General features: G+C 39.2%; 1 protein-coding gene across 1 annotated transcript in view; it reads right to left on the bottom strand.

The window, feature by feature from the left end:
- Positions 1-858: 858 nt before the first annotated feature.
- The window catches only part of MBOAT2 (membrane bound O-acyltransferase domain containing 2), a 105592-nt gene continuing 87901 nt past the window's right edge, over positions 859-18549 (bottom strand). Inside the window, exons 8-13 of the mRNA XM_054978934.1 lie at positions 15885-16077; positions 14643-14746; positions 13289-13353; positions 12382-12514; positions 8693-8844; positions 859-7256 (exon numbers count right to left, since the gene is read on the bottom strand). Of these exons, the coding sequence (XP_054834909.1) occupies positions 7031-7256; positions 8693-8844; positions 12382-12514; positions 13289-13353; positions 14643-14746; positions 15885-16077 (873 nt within the window). The 3' untranslated portion in view covers positions 859-7030. The remainder of the gene's footprint in view (positions 7257-8692; positions 8845-12381; positions 12515-13288; positions 13354-14642; positions 14747-15884; positions 16078-18549) is intronic.

The raw sequence follows: 18549 nt of genomic DNA, 5'->3' as shown, positions 1-18549 counted from the left end.
AGGGGGGTTGTCCAAGCAATTGGGCAGGTTAAGGGACAGATGTAACAGAACAAGAAGGAAAACAGCAGTGGCCAGGAGGGTTGGATTTCTATTATCCCATGACTCCTTGCCAGGTCACCCTCTAATTTGATGTTTTACATTACTTCACTGTAAGCCACATGCCAATTCCATCCCTCATCTCACCCTCCTTTTAATTTGAAAACAGCTTCTCTTTAAGCATTTGAAAATTGAAATTGCATGCAGCTTCTTTTCAGGGCTTTTACCTAGAACCTCCCCCCCCCCCCACACACACACAATGCTGTCTCTTAGAAGAACAGCTGGCTTCATCATGCCCCTTGCATTACTAGATGAGGTTACTGCTTAATCTGGTTAACAGGATTCACACTGCCCTGGAAAGCTAGATATTCTGCTTGGGAAGGATTTTATGTATGGTAAAGTCCTCAAGTCTCATATTTTTGTATTTGCAGATGAAGTTGAATTAGCTCCAAATTGACATGAACACATCTAATTTCTAAATTATTTAATTTTTGTATTAAATTTACTGACCGGCCCCGCTTAAACATTTTCTTTTCTGACCACTGCTCGTTATGTGAATTGTAGCAAGTCTGTTAATGATAGGACGTTTTGGAGGTTTTCCATTCATAGGGTCACCATAGGTTGGAGGCAGCCTGACAGCACATACCACACAGCATTATCTATTGTACAAATATTAGTTTTAAAAGGTTTCCCCCCCCCCCCCTTTAGCAGTGTCTCTCCTCGTTCAGGACCTTATGGTATTAAAAACGGCATTCCAGTTTATATTGTAGCAATTACATTGTGACATCAAGTAGAAAACAAAAATTCCACATCTTTTTTTAAACTACAGTTTAATCAGATTTGAAAGACACAAATTAGAAAAACATTTATAGGCAAGTTAGAAACACTTTTAAAACATAGCAGTATGCTACTGATGTGTAGCATTGCTGAGACAAAACTAGAAATAATTATTAAAATATCACATCACAGTGTAAACTAACACAGTGGTATTTTTAATTACCATACACCAAGACCTAGGTTTTATGGATCTGTTGAAAAATAACAATTCTTTAAAAATATATATATTGGAATAATAAAAATGAAATTCATGGATAACGCCTTTATATTCTGAACCAGGGAAGGCAAAATTGAGGAAATACTGCAACTATCCACTTTCGATGTATATTCTCATCTCAAAAAGCAGATGTTTGAGAGGGCAAGGAGCGTAACTACCACTGCGTTGAGCTACCCTTTTGTTGTGTCAGCAGGTAGGAATAGCTAGAATCCCACTCTTATCTGGAATATTTTAATGTTTTAAAACAATCTTATATGCATCCATCGCAAATTTGGATACTAGGTTTCCATTCAATACATATGGAAATCGTTCTCTCGCTAACTGAACTAGAATACACTTGAGGTCTGGTTTCAAGAATAACTACTTACTACTGTATTTGTATGACACCTTTGTGTCACTGTCAGACACACCCAAAGACTTCATTGAAATAGCCAAGATCAATGGAGATGGAAAAGGAGTAAGCAATTAAAATATTCATTTAAAAGGTTTGTGACACACACAAAGACAGAAAATAAAATGTTTAGGCAAATGTTCTTCTGTAACGCCCTTCAAGCCCAGAGCTTTGATGTACCTTTGATATGCACTGCTACATGATGCTTTCAGATTACTAACCTGTACACAGCAGCTCATCTCATTTGTTTTAAGTGCAGTAGAAATTCAACAGCCAAGACCTTAAATCAAGATGAGCCAGAAGTGTCTGATCATAACTAAGTGAGCCAGACGGTAAACGAAGGAGCTCCTCCAATTAAGTGCCAAAAGTAACAAATGTATTATTTTTTAGCCTGGCATGGCAGTAAAGTTAAAATTTTCACTCTGATAAAAGGGGGAGGGGGAGATTCCAGTGTTTTAAAGTGTGTCTAGAATTGAAGCCATCTTCTAGCCTGGCTCTCTGCATTTGAGGTTTAAGAGCAACTAGCTGCCTGTATCGGATAGTATCAAAATCTCAACTAGAAGGAACTCTTCACCTTGCTATGATATTCCAACATTATATTGCTGCTCAGATCAGAAGCCGCTCTAATGTGGGGACAGCATGTTTGTAGAGAAAGATCTAAGATGCATATTTTTTTTAAAAAGTGAGAAATGGAAAACGTTAACTTGGAAAAGTATACTTGTTTGGTTAATATAGACCTTTGGGGTAGAAAGTCCAAATGCAATGCATTGATGATGGTACAGAACACTTGCTAGAATCCTACTGAAAATATGATGAAAGCTAGCAGGATCAATTCATATCATATATCATATCATATATATCATCAATTACACCACTTTAAAATGGTGTCTTGCATACTAGACTGTGGGGCAAAAAAACCAGCTAGCTACCTTAGCAGTACTGTGAAAGAAGTGCCATTTGCTATTGCTCCCACCAAAGAACTTACAGCCTAGATAACACTTTACCTGTATACTCTAGCTCTAGCCCACAAAAGACAAGGTTTACTTTCATGGCATAGCTTAGAAGCATCCAAGAAATGAGAGCCTCTACCATAAAACTGTGTCACCTGTGTCACCTGTAGCGTTGCCATCTCCAGATGGAAATTCCTGGAGATGTAGAGAGTGATGCCTGAAGAGGGTGGGGTTGGGGAGAAAGGGATCTTAGTAGGATATAATGCCATAGAGTTCATCCTCTGAAACTGCCATTTTCTCCAGGGGAACTGATCTCTGTGGCCTGGAGATCAGTTGTAATTCCAGGAGATTGCCAGCCACCAACTGGAGGTTGGTAACCCTAGTTACCTGCCTCCAGTTCTGCATGTGACTTTTATGGGTGTCTAGGGTAGAAGTCCCAGAGCAGCAGTGTGTTGCAGCAAGCACAATGAAGAGTTCTGTGGCACTTTAACAGTGCAATCGTAAGTACTTCAGTCTAAGCCAACTGCAATCAGTGGGCTTAGATTGGAGTAACTCTTCTTAGGACTCCCCTGTCAAAGACTAAAGTCAGAAACCAAAGAGCCTCATGCATGTTTGGAAAGAAGTTTATCCGTGTGCAGGGGAGGGACGGGAGGGACAATGTTTCTATTTTTCTTTCCATCAAAGCCTTTCCAGAAAGTCCTTTGATTTCAAGGCCTCCTTTGGAGTGGATTCAGGGAATAGCTATGGGAATAGGGAGGGTCTGAAAAGCTTTGATGCACAGAGTCTTTTGCATCCTGTGTGTGCATGTGTGCGCGTGCATGCGTGCGTAAAATATTGCTATGCTTCCTCTTCACAGTCCTGCTGTGCATTGTTTATCATCTGAATAGCATACAGTAGGATTTTTAACTTGAAGAGATATTGATCATTTACATAATGACAATAATGGTACCAACTTAAACAATTTTTAAGTGTCAAATTTCTAAATGAAGCCAAGGTTTAAAGAGATTCCACTTAAGACATAAAACTCAGCCACTGCCTGAATATAGAGCTGCTGTATCTGTAAATTCCTTAGTGAATATATCGTGGGAAGAATTTAATAGCTGACGGCAGTTGATATTAGGCATTATGTAAAAGTTTGTTTTAGGTAACTAAAATAATTTTCTACATGGAGAACTGTGTGAGCACCACATGAGAGACAAATAGGAGATCCAGTTTAACCAGAGATATGTGGAACATCATAGATGAAAATAAATCTTTGCCCAATTTATAAAGTGGCAGTCAAAAGTTAAACAACAAATAAGAGGCTAATTTGGGTTTCTAAAATTGTAAAGAGATTTCTTCAGAAATGAAATAATTTGAAAATATCAAATAATATTTAAATAAGAGTATTTTTGTCTATATTACTTGAACCAAATTCACCTGAAGCCAGTCTTGCTGGAATCCCACTGAAAACAATGCGACACGTTAGTCACAAGTCCAACTGATCTATTCAGGTCTATTCAGAATTAAGTCCCATTTTACTCAACAGGGCTTACTCCAAGGAAAGTAATCTTAGAACTGCACCCTCAGTTTCACTGCTTTCAATGAAATTTAGCCCCTACAGGTTTTGGCTATAAAGGATGACTACTTCTAATTCTCTTTACATTCCAGAAGAAAAATTCAATTATTCTATTTTGTGCAGAATTTTTCATCACCTATAAAATGAAAGATAATAAAGCCAAGGCCCAAATATATAAAAGAATCATGCCAGTTTTGTGGTTTGCATCAGATAACATAATTTGGCACACAAAATATTTTATGGACAAAAGTTAAAACTAACTAGTAAATGTGCAAAACAATGTATTTGACTCTAAGATGATGCAAATATAAAATTTCATTCTAAAATAACATAGCGGGGAGCAGAAAGACAGTCATGAGTTTGAAGGAAGCTCCATTCCTTGCCACCTCTCCTGTCCTTGAGCACGGGGGGGGGGGGTGTCATTTCTTATCTCTTTTTACAGGCCTTGGCTGGTACAAGCCATATTTGAAAAACCAATCCTGTTCTTGCTCTGCCTCAATGAGGAACACACACATACACGAAGCTGCCTTATACTGAGTCAGACCATTGGTCTAGCAAAGTCAGTATTGTCTACTCAGACTGGCAGCAGCTGTCCAGTCTCAGACTGAGAGCTTTCACATCACCTCCTCCCTGATCCCTTTAACTGCAGATGCCAAGGTCTAAACTTGTAACTTTCTGCAGGCAAAGCAGGCATTCTGCCACCCCAGTGAGGCCTGGCCCTTCCCTTGAACAGTACAGCCCTGGACAAGAATAGTAGGTGACATAGCTGGAAGAGCATTCTATTCCCATTCTTACTTTCCCAGTCCCATTCATTACCTGACTAGAGAAAGGAGCAGGTTCAGATAACTGACGTGGGGCGTGAATATAATGGTGGGAGGTCAGGTATGAATGGCATTGGGGACTGGAGCTCTCCATCTCTTCTCCCTATCAATGAACTTGACAGGCCTTCATATAGAGATATATTAAAGCCAGGGATGTGAGTCACAAGAACATTCAGCTCTCAATGGTTGCCACCAAGTTTTACGGGAACAAAAAGTTAGGCTGCAACTCTGTAAGCAGTTGAGGAGGCAACTTCTCCCAACCGAAACTCAACACCTGCACAGACTGAAGTGAAGTTTAATTACCATACCACTGCTCTGTCTGGGTACACCTCTTCCCCCACCCACCCCCCATAGAAAAATGAATGGCTGCCTCTCATTTGCTCTTAAATCAGGAAAAGAAAAGCACTCTCCTTGGACACTTAGAGATGGAGCAAAATATGCTTCAACCTCTGACATGGGTTATCCAGTTCACACACATACAAACCTCTTTTAATACTATTACTACTTTATATGACACAGTCAATATTCAAGCCCTTCTCAATGTGCACAGCTACCTGCTTTTCAAATGCATACTCTTTTCTGCATTTTAACAATGTAATTAAAGTACATTAGCTTTCATAACAGAAGTTAATTTGTCCCCAAATATCCAGTATATTAATGGGGCACATCATTAAAAAAACAAACCCTAGAACATTATTAGTGTGTCCTTATTCCTGATTCAAGAGTAGTTCTGTGAGTTTAAGATGTCATTTCTATATCCAGATACTTTGTTCTCTATGTCACTAACACCAGAGAAGACCTGACCTTACCTTTGATGCTCGTTTAAAATTAAAAAAGTCAATGATTAACTTCACAGCAACTGAAGCACAAAATATAATCAGAAATAAAATTAATCTTATGGTTAAAATAATCCAATCCTGATTTTCATTAGTGCTGCTGCAGCATTTACTAAAAGGAAAAGGAAGTTATGCAGAATAAGCAAATCATAGCCCTTTAGTACTTAATTACTTTAGCATTATTTATATTCACAATAAAATGACCGGTATTTATCATTTCCCTTGATAGATTTTTTTAAAACAAAACTGTGAAAAAACAGAATGGGCAGGAATCGTTTATCAAAAAAGTACAGTATGATCTGCATATCCAAAATGCTGGCTTAGGGATATCCTAAGCTATGGGCTTTCCAGTGTTACAGGCCATGTAATGTCAAAGATGAACTACACAATACCTATTTAACAATTTCATCTTTTGTTTAATATAAACTGAGTTATAACCATAAAATAATCTGGCTATACTTATATCATAAGCACTTTCTCACACTAATTCTTTACACTTCTGATAAAGTTTCCAAGTGACTATATCTTAAGATCACTCCTTTGTATATAACAACAAGGAGGAATTTTATTGGAAGGGTGCAGATCTGCAGGTGCCATCTTGTACCTAACAGCAAAATTCATGTGTACTGAAGGAGCAAAATAAATTTTTTAAAAACGAGACCATTTTGCTCTGGACAAAAGGTACATTTTTCAAGTTCAGAAAATATTTGTAATGAGAATGTTTGTCAAACTAAAACTTGTAATGAGAACGTTTGTCAAACTAAAACTTTCTATAATTTGGCATTGGTAACATCTGCAGTCATGTATGATAATCTGATAACTAAGAAAACCCTCCAAATACTGAGCTGCTTATTGCAATTTCTTTTAAAGATTCAGAGGCTAATGACTTTCTGTTTCCATTTTCCTAGTTTGTCATTCAGCACCCAAAAGCCTACATTTTAATTATGCTTCCCATATTAATATTAAACATGAAAATACCCCTTAGAAACATTATTCCAGTACACAGAGGGTTTAAGGCAAGGCATTTGCTTGAAAAAATTCTTTTCCTGCTGTTATTCTGGATTGACACAATTTGTTCATCACCTCCATCAGTGCCTTGGGATAAATAACGTACATTCAGCGGAGGGCACATCTAAGACCCGATGGACGTAAGTCCTGTGTGCCCATTGAAATAATGGTAATTTTTTTTCTATAAGGCGTGATCCACAGGAACATGGCACGGGAGAGATTAATTTGCTTTGTTTCCATCCTTACTAGTGTATTCAATATTCCCTAGGGATATAGCATTTTTAAACTAATCTTTTCAGACAAATACAAACCCCTTTAAAAGGTACTATAAATGGGTTCTGAAAATATAAAATATATCCAACATTGTATCTCCTAATCATTGTTTCGTTGTTGTATTTCTGCGTGTGATTTCTCGTTTTTGATTGAAATTATTTGTTGTAGAATAATTATTATGTCCCATTATGCTTTTTTCGTCCTCTTCTTGCTTTTTGGACCAAGGGGACTGGATGCCTTCTTTCTCTCTACTTCCTTTCTGAGTTCTTTTTGTTGTAAATATTAAGAACACTAAGGTGCAGACAATGTGGAGGCAGAAATACCAGGAGCTGAACAAAGAAATAAAAATAAATATTAAGTCAATCAGATCTCTAGCATTTTACACTAACGTTTAACATCTGTCTTTAGAAATTCATATCAAGATTCTCTCTGCCCCAACTCCCCCCTTTTCCCCTCCCCTTTTGTAATTTTCCCTATAAGAATGTGGAATAAAATTTCTTCTTCATAGCACATGAAGAAGTAAGCTCTGAGTCACAAAAGCTCATGATGAAATAAATGTTAATTTGTAAGCTGCCACTGGACTTCTGCTTTATTTTGCTACAATAGACTAACATGGCTACCCTTCAGGAAATACCTTCAAAAGGTCTGCTATACTAACCATGGTCTTCAAGTATACTTGCGTATTTTTATACATTTGGGAAACTTAGTATTTGGAAGAGTGGCAGTCTACTCTCCGTCCCCGGAATCTTATCTCATAGCAATTCTCTGGTACTGAGGGAGTTTGGCTATCTCTGAAGCTGCAAAGTAGGGGCTCACAGGGATGAGAAGGAAGGGAAAGTCCCAACACCACTGTCTATATGGGAGCTATTACAGACAGGAGAGGTCAACTGTGCATGTTTAAATATGCCTTATATTCAGTACCACAGATTCCTTATTCCTCCTTCCTGGAACAATTTTACAATTGAAGGCAGAGATTCCTGCTCAACTCCATCTTTTTTGTTTTTTCTGTAAACTGATTCTTCACCTTAGCATCTGACTGAATTTCAGTACAAAAAATCACTAAGTTGCAAGTTTTTAATACTGTGTGTGTTGTGAAGTTGCCAATCTCCAGGTGGTGGCTGGAGATCTCCCAGAATTATAATTGATCTCCAAGTGATAAAGATCCATTCCTCTGGAGAAACTGTCTGTCTTGGAAAGTGGACTCTATGGCATTATACCCAGTTGAGATCTTTCCCTCCCCAAGCTCCACCCGCTAAATCTACAGGAATTTCCAAACCCAGTGCTGTCAACCCTAGTGTGTCCTGTGGACTTTACACCATTTTTCGTTGATGCACAGCTTTTAAGTTCATGAAAACATTGTTCTGCCTCTATTTGGTACTCAGTAGGATAGGAGAAATAATAAATTATTTGATTTAGAATAAAATGACTTGAAAAAGTAAGAAAATACATGGAGTCATGAAGGGCATGAAAATTCCTATCCCATGAACACTGGAGGTCTTCTACAGATATTGTCTGCATATATTCCATTGTCTCTCCATAATTAAGAGCTGTTTGTTAAAATGAAATCTAAGACTAAGGATATCTTGCCAGTTGCTTTATTCTCCTCCAAGCACCAAAGCTCTCCTGAAATTCCATGCATATGAAATCAAGAATTAATTATTATTACTTTCTCAGTTGTCAGTGAAGTAACTCACATTATGCATATGCCATAAACAGAGTGGGCTACTAGAACCTTTTTATAAAAGTGAATGAAGTGTCCACTTACCTGTAAAACTTGATAGATGGTTTTACAGAGAGAAGTACAAATGGTACAACTGTATAACTTATTGCTACTTGAGTTGTCATCCATGTCACGATATCGTAACATAATTTAGTGGCCGGAGAACCGACGAAGTAGTGCCTAATGTTCTTTCTTATCTAAACATAAAAGTGACACCTTTAATTAGAAGAACCACAGCATCCTTGCAATATGTAGCATCCTTACAGCACTTACAGGAAACAGCAATCTATATGCAGCCAAGATGATCTTGACACTATATGAGCAGAACCACAAGTGACAAAAGGCACAGATTGGACACTTGTCAGCTTCCCTCAAGTTTTGATGGGAAATGTAGGCAGCTTGGCGGAATGTTGGACAAGTGACAGTTGAAAAGTCCATTGGACAGCAGTCAGAGAGCCAAGATGCAAGACCAGGATGCCTACATTTCCCATCAAAACTTGAGGGAAGCTGACTAGTGTCCAACCTGTGCCTTTTGTCACTTGTGGTTCTGCTCTATTGTTGATCCAAGATATTTTCATAAGGAAGGACTCCTTGAGTCTCAGTGAGAAAGGCGGACTATAAACGATGTAAATGCATAAACAACTAAAAAAACTAATAGCACTTCTGGAAGCTGAACTTGTCTCTCTATGAGTAAGCCCTAGTTCTTCTCTTCCTTCTTTTCCCATTAGACATTTGATTACATATTCCGTCAAGCTCAGATCTAGGGCTATTGTTGGAATAGCTGACAGTCTCAAGCTTGTTTCCATCACTTACTTTCTATCAAAGATTGAAACTGATGGGGAACAATGCTAATTTTCCCCTCTCACAGCTGAAAAAAAAGGAATGGTCCCAAAGCAATGCTTCCTGTTGACACTGAGGACTTTTCCAGACTAGCAAAATAGTTGCTGTTCTCTCTCATCTTGAACACCCCATTGTAGTATAACCTACATAACGAGTGGCTGTGGCCCTCTAGAGAAGCAAAGGCACAGATCTTTTGTAACTGATCACCCTCATGCTGCATGTAAAAAGGAAAGGGGAGGATGAATTAATAGCTCAAAGGAACACTAAAAATCAAAGGAGAAATTAACTGGGGAAGGTAAGGAAAGGGTCTTTTTAAAATGTGGGGACACTACTACAAGAAGAGCAGGTTACTTTACTAGTGCTCCCAGGTGAAAAAAATCCTTGCAAAAATGAACACCACCAGAATATAATGTGTGAGTACTGGTAAAATAAATATCCTCGATTTCATTAAGAGTGAAATATACCAACATCTGGTAAGGCTAATGGCTGAGAGGAGCATCGGATCCCCAAAGCAGAAGCATTCTGAACTTCTACACCAGTATCTGCTGCAGAGAGCCAGTCACTTGAACATATTGAAAGCATTAGCAGTAGGCTGCAAGACTTGATTTTTGGTCCACTTTTACTTCCCCAAAGCCCTGGCTGGCTACAAGAGCTTACCAAAAACAGCTATCATTCCTTGCCTGAACAGGTAAAATCTATGAACGCTGCATGGCTGCCCACACTCCCATTACCTACATGAGCCAGCCCTCCCAAAGTTCCCTTTCTTGTAACATCAGCCCCTACTACCTCCTTAGCCTCCACCTTCCTGAGCCTTCATCCCAATACCCAATTAGACAGCTTTCTAACACTAACCTTCGCCTATTTTTGAGCGAAGCAACGGACTGCTCTTGCAAAACTATCTAATGTTTCTGACTACTTATTCCAAGTCTTTGTATCATGCTTTTCAACCAAAGTTTGCAAAGCCAAAATTACATAAAATCAAAAAACCACTAAAAATAACAAATCATGTCATTCAATCTGGATTCATCAAATATCAGACCCTAGAGCAGAACAAAAAGTTAGATCAACTGAGAGGAATCCCAGGCTTTCCTAAAGAGCCAGGTCTTCACAGCCAGAAAAAATATGCACTAAGACAACAGGTGGATTTCTTCCAAAACAGCATCCCATAACTGCAGCGTTGCCAAGTATAATCCACCACATGTCCTAATTCGTTGCAGCTCAGATGACAAAGAAATGCACAGTAGAGCAGCCCCTGAGATTTATTTTAGAAGTAAGGTAGGCACATATGGTAGGAGATGATGTTCTTGCAGATAGCCGCGTCTCAAGCCACTTAAAACTATATCTAAGATGGCATGTAAAGGAAGTCCTAGACCACGTCCAATTAATCCTTCATTGATTTTTTTTTTGCATCAAGTGATGCAAACACAGCAGAAGTAACATTGTTCCATGTTCAGAGGCTGGCTAGGTTGTGAATAAGGGGCACAGAACCCCAGGGGATCTGCTCTTACTTGATCAACTGATTCTAGAAGGTGGTGCTGAGGGACTACTGCTTATGCCTATGGTATTTATGCTATGGGGTCCCAAAGGGTTCCATCTTACTGCCACCCATGCTACTTAATGTCAATATGAAACTGCTGGAAGAGGTCATCTGGGGATTTGGAGTGAAGTGCCATCACTATGCAGATGACAATGAGCTAAGCCAGATCGGTCTGTGGAAATCCTGAATCAGTGCCTGGAGAAGGTAATGGGATGGATGAGGGTCAGTAAACAGAAGCTCAATCCATACAAGACTGAATTGCTGTTGGTCAATGAAGAAGCTTCTCAAGGATTAAGAAGTCGGCCTGTCCTGGAAGAATGGCACTCCCGCTTAAGGAGCAAGTTTCTAGCTTGGGGGTTGCTACTTATTCTTGGCCTACACTTGGAGGCTCAGGTCTCCTCCATGGCACACAGCGCCTTTTATCGGCTGTGACTAGTCTGCCAGCTATGGCCATTCTTCAAAAAGCATAATCTGGCCTCAGCAACCCATGTTCTGATCACATCCCGTTCGATTACTGTAATGAACTACCTTTGAAATTGGTTCAGGGACATTAATTGGTTCAAAATGCAGTGGCCAGGCTATTGTGAGGGGTTGGTTAAAAGGATCGAATCACCTCTGGGTTGAAAGATCTGCAGTGGCGACCCATTTATTTCCAAGCACAATTCAAAGTGCTGGTTCTTACCTTTAAGCCCCTGAATGGCTTGGGGCCAGGTTACCTAAAGAACCATCTCCTCTCATACTATCTAGCCCACCAGTTAAGACTGCTTCTCAAGACCTGCTCTCTGTGCCCCTACCTTCAGAGGTGAGACGCATGGCAACTAAAGACAGGGCGTTTTCTGTGGTGGCACCCTGCCCTTGGAATTCTCTCCCCCTTGAGGCTCTCCTGAAACTTACTTTAACGACTTTTAGATACCAGGTCAAAACAGATCTTTTTACTCATACTTTTAATTAGGAGTTTACCTTACCAGTATTTAAATGGTCTGCTCTGTTTTATATATAGTTTTTATGCTGCTTTTGTTTTATATTGTGGTTTTTAATTTTAAACTGCCTCAATGTGGACTCTGAAGAAGCCGCATAGAAATATTCAAAATAAATATATGTTTTGGTAATTCTACTTAGCTGCAAGATTCAAAGACTTTGAGAAGTCAACAATTTGCAGCTATTCACCTGTGCAACACATTTAAAGACTGGTGTTTTGACACCTGTCACAAATGTACTGGATTTTTTAAAAGACATTTTCCAAAACCACTTAAGACTCTTTTTCACCCTCTTGTGAAGCACCACTTTAAAATTTATAATATGGCCTTGTATTCACACTATTAATAATCATTAAAAGCATACTTGCAGTGGTACTTACAGTTCGTGCTGCAAGTGTCATTAGCACCCCTGTTAAGAATGTTAAATAATATCCTGGATATACCCCATGCCAAATTGCTGACAATATAAAAGTCTGTATTGTTGGACTGAAGGTGGCTCGCTCATAGCATACTCTAAAAGTTCAAGAAAAAAAGGAACAGAAAGAAAATAAATTTGTTTTTAAAAACCTGCCTACCTAAAGCAATTCAATTTATATTTTATTTAAAATTTCACACAGTAGGGAAATATTCATCTACTAAATTCCACTCCACCTAATCATTCCCAACCCAACACTAATCCTTTAAGAGACTGATAGCCCAGGCTGAGCGAGAAGAAATTTGCTTACAAGAATTTTTTCCACAAGAGAAATGGTTAGTGGAGATCCTGAATCCTCTACTGCTCCGAGTACAAGCCTTCTAGGAATTAGCTTCTTGCCTTAAAGGTACAATGCCAGCAGCTGGAAACTGACAAGACCCTACTATGAGAAACGCCAAGGTAACCCACATGAAACACAGTAGGAATCATTCTCCTTCAGTGCTACCCATCTTTGGTCACCATGAACTAGAAGTTCCAGCCATTTTCTAATACATTCATCAGAGCCAGCAAACAACTGTCTCAGGCCTTTGGCATCTTGAGTCTCAGTAATAATAAACAGGCATGGCATCACACTGCTATCTCCAAGATAAGCACCTTTATGAAAGGAGGGTCAAGAAAGGCAGACTCCAAAGTAACTGCTAAAGCTCCAAACCTGAGACCATGTACTAAAGAGTAGCAAAACTATTCTTGCTTGGCACACAGACAGGAAAGGCAGCTGGCCAGAGTAGAAATAGGCCATACTACCTTCAGGCATAATGTACTCTCCCACAGCCCAAGAAGGCTAGCAAGACAAAGGACATCACAGACTGTACCTTTTGAGCCAAAGAGCTGTCTGGATATTCCAGTTATCAAGAAACATCTTGAAACTCGTTGAAAACTGTAAAATGAACAAAGCACATTTTATTTTCTGTAGAGCAGAGGCGATGCCCCCATTCAGTCATTTATACTATAGAAGAAATCATATTAACAAATTATTCAACATATTGTGATGGGCAACTAAGTGATGAAGCATTCTTTTAGGATGGAAAAAAGAGAGAGAGAGAATACGATTTTAAGCTTGCCTTGGCCAGGCTGTTTCAATTTCCACAGCGGCACAGCCCCAACGGAGCCAATGAGTGACACCTGCTGGCAGAGCATGGCAGGTTCACCTACATAACAGGGATTAGGCTCTGTATGTGGGCCTGGGGCCACACTAGTCAAAAGATGCTCCAACATGCCAGAAGCCACCTGTTGTACTGATTCTAGTACAGAAAGTTGCACACATAAGCACACACATGCACCAATACCAAAGTGCATCCAGAATAACACAGAACTTAACCACTCACTCATTTCATTCAGGAAGGCCTTTGCCTTAATCCCTGCACCATACTGACCCCATCAACAGTGGCCGAACAAAAAAAAATCAGCTACCCCCCCCCCATTAAAATTCCCCACTCACACCCCACAATGTTACAGATACTATTGGGGGTAAGGGGAAACACATTCTGTTAATTTCTGGTTGTTGACAGCTGTTCCATTTTGGCATCTGAAGTAGTAGACTGTAAGCTAATTGTCGATTCATTCACAGTTTAAAACTCAGATCTTGCCAACTCTTTAATATCCCAAATGGAAGAAGCTGCATGCTTCACCACCACATTGGGATGTAAAAGCTTTGGCAAAATGGAGGGGCCAACTTGGAAAAAGGGAAAGACTGTGATCCAAGGATGCCAAGGCATAGAGAAATCTTGCTAGCACACTGTGATCTTTCCATTGCCTCTTTTTCTTTCTTAGCAGTAATTTTTTTAAGTCTCCCACACCAAAATCCCTGTGTATTTTTTTTTTGAAAGAGAGAGAGTCCAAGGCTCCAGCCACAGCTTGGTTTGACACATATCCTGCCAGATTTGATCCCTGAAGTCAATTTACAGTGTCAGGGTTGAACTGTGGCACATGCAAAGGAACTGCACCAAGCCCTTTGGGGGGTCACTTCAACAATTCGGAATGCCAGTTGCCATTATAAAAATGTCTAACTCAGCAGTAGCAACTTCAGTTTTGTAACCCCTGCCTCAAGTTACGTTCATCTCACAACAACCAACAAGACATTACATCAAAGATGGACGGACACACATGCTATATTCTGGGGTGTGTATTTAATTTACATGAACATTCACAAAATATCTGCGTACCAACCTCTATATGCAGAATTCTCAGGTTTGAAATCGAATCCCAATGTGAGACTCCATTTTTATCATAGCCTCTAAAACCAAACCCTGCTGCATTATTAATTGCATCAGCTGCAAAGACAAAAATGAAGGGAATATAAATAACTGGAGACCAGATTATTAACTACATAAAAGTTATTTGCATTTTGGGGGTTTTCCCCCACTTGTCAGTTTAGGGAGGTTTGAAATATTGTTCACAATTGTTGATGAAAACCATTTCTTTGTCCCTTTACAGTTATTGTCACCAAAAGCACTGAACACTTCCTGAAACTGTGGAATCCACAGATCCCAAATGACTCCTTAGCCATCATAACTTGTACCTCCTAAATCTAGGCAACCTGTACAGGGCCTTGTGTCCTAAAATGCAATACTATCAAGCGAAGTCACTTTTTAAAAAGGCATGCACAAAAAAAATGTTTCCCCATCAGAGTTACAGAAATGATCTACTGCTATCCTCTATAAACTGCAAAAGCAAAGCTACCATAAATATTACGGGATTCAAACAAGGTATATCTAAGTACAGTGAAAAAATATCAGGAAACCATTTATTTTAGTGAAGTGTCAGGGTGATAAACAAAAAAGCAAAGCAAAAAGGTCACATGAAATTAATTGCATGTTAATTTACACTTTTCAGTCCATTCTCTCTAAACACGAATACATAAAAGTATCGATTAGGTGCACAGAGATCCTGGCAATTTTTGAAAAACAGGTACAGAACATAGAATATAACAATTCTAAGCTAAATGACTAAACAGAATGTGTTGGACCCAAACCATGGACTTAAATCCAAAGGTTCAACTCACAGAAAGATTCTTTCCACTCACAGAGAATACTGTTCAGCTTAAGGTATGCTTCTGTAAGTGGAACAGCACATTGGAATCCAAATCCATAGTTTGGCTCGAGCCTAACATTTAACTAAGTTTAAGAAGTAATAATGTTATCATCATCCAAAGCAATATTTTTATAACAGCTGCCATTTAATACCAAGCAGTATAGATTCACATGCAGTATTTTAATATTTAAACACAGGTACATTAAATTGTAAGCTAGATATCAATTTATATCTCCTTTATGAAACTTTACAGTAATTTGCAAATACTTTTGCAAAGTGTTCTTTCTCAACCCACAAGAGGGCACTGTCTCAAATATGTCCTTTAAGTTAGGACAATACTAAACAGCATGTAGAGACACATTCTAAGAAACTGCTTACCTAAAGTCCATGCAAAATAGTATTTGGGTCTGGCAGCCATAAGAGACAAGTACAGGTAGATAATCCTCGTAGGCAGTGATGCTGTCGCTCTAAAATGATCGTCGATGTTGTATTCTACAGGCAAAGTTTTGCTAACAGTCATATGAAATAATAAGGATAGTCCACACACTAGGAGTTTCTGCGCCACAGCTGTCTGAAACATGCAAGATGTAAGACTTTGTAAGCATCTTTTAAAAACAAGCTTGCAAATGGAATGATTTAACAGGGTTTTTTCATTCAGCCATTGCTTTTGCTAGCTCAAAATGGGTATTACAGCCCCAGCATGACCTCACTAACTTCCAGGTTGTTTAGTGGCAACTAAAATCTCTTAAGACTCAAAGGGAGAGGCAAAAAGTAACGTGCACTGGCCAGCTAGTCCACCATACGGCTTCATATACTTGGATGGTGCAAGTACCACATTTGGAAACTTTTCAAAGTTCTTAACAACACATGAAGGAGTTTGAGAGCTACCTAAAAGTCTCAGTTATATGGACATTCACATATATATTGGAGCATCAGTTGTGTGCACACTGAGTCCATGCATGCAGCCCATTTTTAGGTATACTGAGACAACTCTCTCTTCCTCCACCCTGCCCTATGCACTTAAAGTTGAAGGTCCTTATTCCAGGCAAGAGGAACAGAGTGAAACTAGAAAGCGTAGTTTCTTTAACTCCACTCTTCCGATGAGTCTAGTCCCAAAGGACTAGATGCAGGAAACATTTAGCCTGTTGTATAGGAACTGGTTTCTCATTGTGGCAACTGCCACTATGACAGCAAGATTGAAACAATTTGCTAAATCTTCTTCACAACACAGAATGCAACAAGGAAATATATAGTCATGTAACATGGCCAACAGCCGAAGAGAGAATCACCACCCTTCACTGCAGGAATTAATCCTCACTGAAGTTTCTTTTTTTTGCTCTTTCCAAATCCTACCCATCACCTTTTAAAGTTTTGCTTCGATTTAAGCTGTGAGATGCCTACATGGCATACAAACAGTTTTGCCAACTATATTGCATACAAAGAATGGATAACAGATTTAAATACATTTTTAATTTGTAATGGCATGATCGTGAGCTATCAAAGGATCAGACTATCATAACATACAAAAATATGATCTTTCAATTTATCTGCTTGCAGAAGAAAGGATGCACTGGCTTTTGAAACTAGCAGAATTCTTACCACAACAGCCTCAACAAAGGCAATTGGTCCACTGAAATAAGCCATACTGGCAACACCTGCAGTTAAAAACAGCTCTCTTGCCATTGAATATTCATGCAATAAGTATAGGTGTACTTTCACTACAACTAAGGATTTGGTGGGGCAGGGAAATCAGCCATATGGATGCCCCATTGCCGCTGTGCTGAGTCAGCAGCTGCAGTGCCACCAAGAAAACCAGAATATCATTGCCATATGGAAGTCACCTTGGAGTGTATCTGCCTCTGCTAAGCATCAGTTGTGATTGTAATTTAAAAAACTATTAAGCTAATGAAATAAAATGTACTCCAATAGCATAACGCAAATATCTGCTGCACAGCATTATAACCTGTTTTCTCAACTCAGTAGTTTTATGTAGTTGGGTATGCAATGTTGTATGGTTTAGAAACTTATCTATCAGCTAATGGAAAAATTTACTGCTACACATGCTTCCCACACAACTTCTGCTTTGTCATTTCACCTCCTCTGCTTCAACCTGCCTTTTATTTCCAGTTCCCCTGTTTATCCACTGCTCAGAGAAAGAATGCTACATGCATTTGGTATAACTTGCTTATGTTGCTCTACTGCCTTGGTTTCACAGGGGGGGGGGCAATATCAACAGCTGATACCAATGTTTTAACAAGCTTAATTCTGCTGAGTTTATTAAGCCATCCGTTCACAAAATGCCTCATCCATCATAATTCCTGCTACGTATCACAACAGCACATCAAGGAAGTCTATGGTGACAAGGCAAAGTTGGCCTTATAAATCAGTTCAGCTTTCTAGAGAATACAAACATCTTGTATAAAACTCGTGTTCTGATCTCAGCTGGCACACCGAAGGGCTACATCTTTGACTCTAGCTCACAACATCTGATTTAAACTCCTAGGCTGTACCAGCACCAATCTCAGCACAGAGCTGCTTTTGCCTAGTCTTATGGTAAGAGTGAGAAAATTATTTTAACTAATATCGTAACATACAACCAGAAAGTCTATAACCTAAATTTCAAATTTATGTTTCTACCTTAAGGCATTAAATTCTATTTCTGTAAAAGTAAACCATACTTAATGAGATCAAAAAGAGACCAGTATCACCTTTAAGACTAACCAATTTTATTGTAGCATAAGCTCTCGAGAATCACGTTCTCTTCATCGGATGCATGGAGGGCAGAAGGAAACTGGCCAAATATAGAGGAGGAGAGGGGGGGAAGGGGGGAAGGAGGAGAGGGGGGATGTAAACAACTCCTTTGATATGGAGATGCAGACAGCTCCTTTTGGTGTGGGGATCAGTTTGCTTGTGTAAAGATTCAAAGGAGTTTGCAGTGTTAGTCTGTAGTAGCAAAATCAAAAAGAGTTCAGCAGCACTGTAGCACAAGCCCTCGATAACCACAGTCCTTCCCGCCAGATGCATCTGACAAAGAGAACCGTGG

The sequence above is a fragment of the Eublepharis macularius genome, chromosome 1 (genome assembly GCF_028583425.1).
Source record: "Eublepharis macularius isolate TG4126 chromosome 1, MPM_Emac_v1.0, whole genome shotgun sequence".
Taxonomy (NCBI): domain Eukaryota; kingdom Metazoa; phylum Chordata; class Lepidosauria; order Squamata; family Eublepharidae; genus Eublepharis; species Eublepharis macularius.
This window is presented reverse-complemented; position numbering and strand designations above follow the sequence as displayed.